The sequence below is a fragment of the Diplotaxodon limnothrissa genome, linkage group LG23, assembly GCF_057381915.1.
Source record: "Diplotaxodon limnothrissa isolate DT_005_m linkage group LG23, D_limnothrissa_male_GT1.1, whole genome shotgun sequence".
Classification (NCBI taxonomy): Eukaryota; Metazoa; Chordata; class Actinopteri; order Cichliformes; family Cichlidae; genus Diplotaxodon; species Diplotaxodon limnothrissa.
This window is the reverse complement of record NC_140617.1, coordinates 6,217,607-6,225,324: the sequence shown is the minus strand read 5'-3', so window position 1 is coordinate 6,225,324 and position 7,718 is coordinate 6,217,607. Positions and strand designations below refer to the sequence as shown.

General features: G+C 39.0%; 1 protein-coding gene across 1 annotated transcript; it reads left to right on the top strand.

The window, feature by feature from the left end:
* Positions 1-228: 228 nt before the first annotated feature.
* Positions 229-6,938, top strand: scamp4 (secretory carrier membrane protein 4). Its single transcript, XM_085347680.1, has 7 exons — positions 229-310; positions 749-775; positions 1,033-1,161; positions 1,278-1,434; positions 3,528-3,629; positions 6,103-6,220; positions 6,348-6,938. The coding sequence occupies exons 2-7, from the start codon at positions 769-771 to the stop codon at positions 6,534-6,536; spliced, it is 702 nt and encodes a 233-aa protein (XP_085203806.1). The 5' UTR covers positions 229-310; positions 749-768; the 3' UTR covers positions 6,537-6,938.
* The last annotated feature ends 780 nt before the right edge of the window (positions 6,939-7,718 follow it).

Sequence of the window (7,718 nt, the reverse complement as noted above, 5' to 3'; positions counted from 1 at the left end):
CCATCCAACACCACCTCAGCCTCTGAACCATCCAACACCACTTCCACCTCTCTGTTTACAGAGAGGGGACTGGGTGGAAACGATGTCATGTTGAAGTCACGCGTTTTCCGTTTACCGCTCGAATGGCTGCTGGGACGTGTAGTTCTACTGGTCCCCTGTACTTGCCGAATATAAACAGTTTTGAACTACATGTGGTGAACGGGGTAGCGCAGTCGCAGATGATGGGTCGAAAAAGCGCATGCGATTCCTAAACGATTCCAGGACCCCACCGTTGTCGTCGACTGAACCGCGAGGATATTCTGTTACCCCGGTAAAGCCGACATGTCTTTGCTGTCCTTTTGCTGTACAGACCATTGCTATTCAAATGAAGCAGCAGCGTGAGATAAAGTCACTGAGCTCATATCTGCTACTGTACGACAACTAACTGCTTAGGAACACGCCTTAGCTGCTATCAACTCTAAAATGTCTCACGTAAAGCAAAGAGTTAATAACTTCACGTTGGCATTGGTAAAACATGAAAGTGTTCCTGTTGGCGTATTGAAATCGGTATACAATTTGAGCAAAGTTGAAATCTGCAGTTAGAACTAATTAGAGGGTTTACTGTTCCTGCAAGTGGTCGAAGGTTAGCTTGAATTTGTATAAATCAAGGTTAGCACTGGCAGAAAATTAATGGCAGTTATATATATGTATATAATTTAAAAATGTGTGGAGATTTACGTCTCTTTTTTTGTATATTCTTCTTTTTCAGGGAAGACGTGGAATTTCAAAATGGCAGGTTAGTTGCTATCTCTCTATTAAAGAAGGGGTGGGCTGCAAAGTACTTGGAATGCAATTTTTACTCCCTGCAAAAATTGGGCCCCTTTAGCAGGCCAGTTTTGGCCTCCAAGCCTCATGTTTGAAATCTTATTTAAAGTACAACTCCACTATACCTCGTTTTCTCTCTCTCCCTCCCTGCACTGTATTCAGATATATTCAAATAAAAACTATTACTATGGCAGTACTTTTATGATGTAATCTTGCTTCTTGTTTCAGAGCGGGCCAATAACTTTCCACCCCTGCCCAAGTTTGTAAAAATAAAGCCATGTTTTTACCAGAACATTGAAGAGGAAATACCTGCACCCCACCAGCTGCTGGTACGCAGAGTCTACATTCTCTGGATGAGTAAGTGTCTTCAGTTTCTTCAGAACAGGAAGCATATGGATTCCTTCCATTTTTGCTGAGAAAGTACTTATTTCCCTTTGTTTTTTTTAACGCACGCTTATTTCTCCTCTTTGCAGTGTATTCGGGAACACTGTGTGTAAATTTAATCGGATGTATTGCTTGGTGGGCCGGGGGTGGAGGTGCCACAAACTTTGGCTTTTCCCTGCTCTGGCTCATCCTCTTCTGCCCCTGTAGTTACACCTGCTGGTTTAGACCACTCTACAAAGCTTTCAGGTCAGTTATCATTTAGTAATTCCCACAAATTTATGAGCAGCTTCTGATTACACGCATGCATACATTACAACTTTAGCATAACATCAGGCGTACATTAAAAAGTTCTTATAAATGCAAAACAAACTCAGATGACACATTATCAAAGTCAAATGTTTACCCAGGGAGTAAAACTGGCAGAGAGAAAAACTAATGGCTTTCAAGCATGTTCCAAAGAAGAAGACTATAACAAGCAAAGGCTCTACGGTAAAAGCTGTTTTGTTTTGTTTTCCAGTCTGGAATGCTTAAAAGGCAGCAATAAACATAATATAGATCAAGGGAAAATGAAAATTCATCTGTATCTAGCTGCATTATTCCAGAGCTATGCCAAAAGGTGCAGATCAACTGAAGGTTTTTCAGGGTGCTTTTAGAACAACCCGATAATAATGAATTACAATACTCGAGCCTACAAGTAAAGATGCATGAACTACTATTTCACCATGACTCTTAGACATGACTATTCTAATTTTAGACATATTGCGCAAATGCAAGAAAGCAGTGCGCCATATTTGGTAAATATGCGCATTGAAGCACATATCCTGGTCAAAAATGACTCCAGGATTCCTTTGCCAAGGTAATGCCATTCAGAGTAAGTATCTGGTTAAACACAGTGTTTCTAAGCTTTTTAAAGTAAAATAAACTTGGTTTTATCTTAATTTAGAAGCTTTCAATTAGAAGACTTTTTATGTCTCTTAAAAAAGTCATAGCTTTGAATCAGTTAGATGTTGAGTGAGCTTAAGAGAGCTGCTTGCACCATGTGTCAAGAAAAGTGGTCTAAAAGTATTTCCTGAAGATTATATATCTGATTCAAAGTGTGTCAGTTTCAAGGGTTTACGTACTACTATCTGCATGTGTAATTTTGTGTCAGTATGTTCAGGAAAGATGAGGAAGATTATGATCGCCTCCACCAGGGACATGTATGTTTTTGTTAGCATTTGATTGCATGCATGTATGTCTCACTCTCTGTAAACATGATGGCTTCAAAAGTTTATCATAAATTATGGTAAAACTTTCTAAGCGTGTGGAGTGGCGTCATGTTAATAATCCATTAAAATTTTACTTCCATCCACCGATGTCTTCAAGATCATCTTAAGGATTTATTGGTTGAAAATTGACCAAAAGCCTTTTAACTTACAAGCTAGTTAATAGTTAATAAAAGCGGAAAAGGTGAGCTTTTTTGGTATTTAAAAGTGAAATAAAACAAATCTAACTGAAAGAAAAAGATTATTCATAATTTTGAGAATAAAGTCAAAACCTTGAGATTAAGGTCACAATTCTATTTTGAGGAAAAAGTCGAAACGTGGAGATTACAGTTGTCGTTACAAGACAAAACTGCCACGGTTGCAATACCCTCTGAGTTAGTAAAATCGTTCTTGGTAACTAGGAAGAATATGATTTCTCTTTTAACACATAATCATATTGTGGCGATAAGGACATTAAAAAGATGGTCAGATTGAAAAACTTTGAAGTAGATTTTGAATTTTTTTCTCAAAATAGTTTTTCGGTTTAATCTTGAAATTTCAACTTTCTTCTCAAAAGTATCGACAATATTTCTTTTCTTATGCAGCCCTAATACTCATAGAATGAACTCTTTAGAACGGACAGAAATCAACCCAACCGGTCGCGGCAGATGGCCCCGCCCCTCCCTGAGCCTGGTTCTGCTGGAGGTTTCTTCCTGTATGATTGTTGGGGTTTTCTCTGTATGTATTATTGTAGGGTCTACCTTACAGTATAAAGCGCCTTGAGGCGACTGTTGTTGTGATTTGGTGCTATATAACTAAAATTCATTGAATTGAATACAAGCCCCCAAAAAGTTTGATCAGCTCTGACTGTGCTGCTTGTTTTCTGATTTGAATTTGCACCCATCTTTTGAGTTTACTGAGAACATTTCCAGCTTTTCTGTGACTTGTTCATGTTTCTCTGCAAGTATGTGTGGTAGTTTGACTCAAATCTTGCCAACAAGAAGGAAGAAGCAACTTTGCAACAGAAATGGAAAACCTTCGGGCTTTTTTTCTATTGTATCATCTTTGTATTTTCTTTTCTTATTTTCTTCATAGGGCTGACAGCTCGTTCAACTTCATGGCCTTCTTCTTCATCTTCTTCTTTCAGTGTGTCTTGGCCCTCATCCAGGCTATCGGCATCCCTGGTTGGGGAACATGGTAAGTTGACCCAAACCTGCTTTGAGCACCACACATATTGGCTGCTAGTTTATTTATTTATTTAGTTATTTTATGTTATTGGGTCATGAAGGTTTCTCTCTGATGATCAAGGCAGCTGGAAAATGTGCTTTTCACCACACATGGCTGTTTCTCATCTGTTCAATAAAAAAAATCATGAAGTTAACATATAAGGAGGTGAAACATTTCAAACTGTTTTAAAATTGAAAATAATTGCCATTTTTAGCCTGTTATCTACCCAGTTGTATGTAAATACAGAATGAAAGTGCATTTTTTTTTTTTTTTTGTATATGTTTGAGCTGCAGAATAACAATGTGGTTTAAATTTTGTGGATTACTATTTTATTATTTTTTAAATTTCGCAAAGTTTTTATGAAGTGGTGTTTCTAAACCGGTTTCATGTAGTACTGACATCGATCTGTTTTTAGAGACATTGTACTCTCATTGGCCGCATTGTTAGGTACACCTGTCCAACTGTTTTTTAAGCACTTATCTAATCAGCCAATCACATGCCAGCCATTCAATTAATTTAAACATGGTCAAGATGACCTGCTGATTTTGGCGGGTGGGGGGGTCATTCGTGATATCGTTATAGCAACACTGTGCCTTTATGTCCCTCATGCACAACAAAGTGACATATCTGACAGTGAGAAGTGTATTTCTGCTGCTGAAGATTTGGTAAAAAGGGAGCTGCTCTAACACCCCCAACATAGCGCAATACTTTTGGAAAATATGCTAGAAACCTGTTCCAGCTGAATGGAACAAACTTCTTTTCAACACTCGAGGCAAAAACACTGTGGAGTACAACTGGGCTAGGGTGACAGGCAAGTAGGAGAGATGCTGGCAGCTGTGTACAGTCCAAAAGTAAACAAATGGTTCAACCAAACGTCACTGGTGCATAGCTAGTTAAACTGCGTATAGACTGGAAGAGCAGAAAATGGATGCAAATCATTGACGTGGTTATATATTGTTTGGCAAAGTACATGAGACCAGTTTAAACGGTGGGAAAGGAAGCTGTTATGCAAATGGTTAAAGAGACCAAGCCACATTACAACATCCCAGATAGAAAATCTTTTACCATTTTTAGTGTTCAGTGTCTTTTTTTTTCTGCTTCAGAAGTATTGTGGCACATTTTCTTAAAAAATATAGTGATTTAATTTTGAGGCTATATTGCCCCCAAATTTAAATGTTGCATGGTTGTTGGTGCCATACAAACCGGTCGGAGTATTTTAGAAACCGTTGGATTTTCCCACACAACAAACTCTAGAATCACAGAGACTGGTCCCAAAAAGATATCCAGTGAGCAGCAGTTCTTTGAATCAAAATACCTTGTTGCTGACAGAGGAGAATGACCACACTGATTTGAGCTGATAGAAAGGAAAAGTAACCACTCGTTAAAAATGAAGGGATGTAGCAAGACCACTGTAGGGAAAACTCCTGCCAGCTAAGAACAGGAAACCTGAGGCCATAATTCACACAAGCTTCTCAAAATTGGACAACTGAAGATTGAAAAAATGTTGCCTTGTCTGATGAGTCTTAATTTTTACTGCAACATTTGGATCGTGGAGTCAGAATTTGGCATGACAGCATGTAAGAAAATGACAGTGAATTCACTGAGCTCAAATGGCCTCCACAGTCACCAGATTTCAATCCAATAGAGCAACTTTGAGATGTCGTGGAATGAGTCTCATCATGGTTGGTCAGCAGAGAAATCTACAGCAACTGTGTGATGATATCATGCGATTATGAACTGAAAAGTTTCCAGGACGTTGTTGTATCTGTCACCTAGAATTAAGGCAGTTATGACAGCAAAACAGGATCTAACCTGGTACTGATAAGGTGTACCTAATGACCATGAAGGTGGCCAGTAAGTGTAGGTCAAGTAGTATCTTGTTTTCTTTCTTTTTTTTTCTTTTTTTGTTAACATAAAACATGAAAACAGGGGTGGCTAAACCTCAGCAAGTCTTCTCCTATTTGGAGGATTGGTGTTTGATCGCTGGTTGCTCCAATCTGTATGCCAAAGTATCCTTGGGCAAAATACTGACCCCCATGTTGCTCTCTGATGCGTTCTTCAGAGTGTGAATGTTAGATAGAAAACACTTGCGTGTAGAAAAATGTCTGTATGAATGGGTGAATGAGGCAAGCTGTGTAAAGCGCCTTGAATGCGTCAGTAAAAAGAAACACTCCATATAAGAACCAGGCCAGAAAATCTTTAAAAATGTAGGAAGTAATAATAAAAAGTAATGATAATAAGACTTTTGGTCGATGTGTTAGCTGATCATTGCTGCGCTGTTTGTTGCTATGCCTCAGTTCTCACTGCTTCGTGGCTCTTTTTTTTTTCTTTTTTTTTTAATAAAACTTTAAATTGCATTTGTATTAAATCCACTTTGCTAAGTGCATACTGTCTGATACACTAACCCATAAAACTCCATCTCACCCTCACCAACACAACAAAGCGGCTGGATTGCAACAGTGAGGTTTTTCAGCCAAAATGTGGGCTCTGCTGTAGTGATGCTTATCACAACTCTGCTCTTCACTCTGGTGACTGCTTTAATGGCACTGGTTCTCATTAAGGTGAGTGAACGCCTATGCTGAAAATGCACACGCACTTACCTTTACCTTTGTGTGGGTCAACGTGCACACAGTTCCTTGCAGACACCAAAGCACACCAACAACTACCTAACACACCCACTTTCTCCAGGTGCACAGAATGTACCGTGGTGGTGGCGGTAGTATGCAGCGAGCTCAGGAAGAGTGGAGCACCGGGATGTGGAAGAGTGCCACGGTGAGGGAAGCGGGGCTTAACGCCGTCGCTCAGACTGCCCAAGGCCCAAGTTTGCCACAGTACCCTACGGCGGTGCCCAGCTATCCCGACAACAGTCACTGGTGATGGCTAAGAATCGCCTCTAGGGGGAGACAGATAACTGGCAGTTTAACCAATGTTCAAGAAAGCACTTCAAAAACGCCATTTATTTAACCCTTACTTTTCAAAGTATACAGGTGTGTTTTATGAGAGGACAGAGTTTTATCAGAAAGCCTCTACACATGTGGTAGAGGACTATCCTTAGATTATACCATTCCATTTCAGCTTTGTTTACATCTAGTCCTTAAAATGAATGACTCAATTGGAAAAAGAGTGAACACTTTCAAGAGTGTGTGAGAGATGTGTGCCTTATAGACCTCTATAATAGGATTGTTTTTGTATATTGCCAGAATTGCATGCTCGAAATAATGGTATGCTGAAGAGCAGGGTTTTTTTTTTTTTTCTTTTTTGCAAGAAGACGGTGTACAAACTGGTGATTTTTTTTTTATTTATTTTTATTTTATTTTAGGTTTTTGAGCATAAATTGAGCTTATTTTTGATGGTCTGCTTGATATGTCCACGCTTGCCTGTGATGTATTGAAATGCGCCTTACTGTTGTGTTCAGATTTTTGCATGTTTAAAAAAAAAAAAGCCTGAACACCTGATTTTTGCCTTAAAAAAAACACTCTAATTGTTCTTTTTTGTTGTTTTTTTTTTTTTTTTTTTTTTTGTAAAACTGGATGCTTCAGTGAACAACTCTTCTGTGCAACTTATCATTGAGCCAAAACACTTTCTACTCTTACGACGGAGGGGGCTGGGTGTCTCCACCTCAGTATTTCACAATTCCTGTTGTTTTAAAGCTACACTGTTTGCTTCTAGTGGTCAGTGCCCTGCAGTGACAGCACCTTATCAGCTGTTGCAAACCTCCAGCAACTTTCAATTTTCTCCCAGATAGACTGAGTTATTGCATCTGGGGTCTACACTGTGTTGCATGCAGCCTGCTGTGGGATTCTGAATGAAGGCGATTCTCTTATTACAAATGAACGGATGTGATGTAAACAGTAAAGACGGGTACAAACCGCTGGCTGAGTGAACTAATGCATGCAGATGTGGTAACAAATTGTTTAAACATAGTCTAATATCAGACATGACTGAGGAATTATTGGATTTTTTTTTTTTTTTTTTTTAAAGAAATATGCATATATGCTGGTAATGCAACACCGTTGATCCAGATAAAGCTTGTTTGAAGTAAAAGCGCTGTCATAAAGA

Excerpts from the sequence above, each read along its gene's own strand:
- scamp4 (XM_085347680.1), top strand. Across the intron at positions 1,435-3,527 it reads CCACTCTACAAAGCTTTCAG|GGCTGACAGCTCGTTCAACT; the intron begins GTCAGTTATCAT and ends TTTTCTTCATAG. Across the intron at positions 6,221-6,347 it reads TGGCACTGGTTCTCATTAAG|GTGCACAGAATGTACCGTGG; the intron begins GTGAGTGAACGC and ends CACTTTCTCCAG.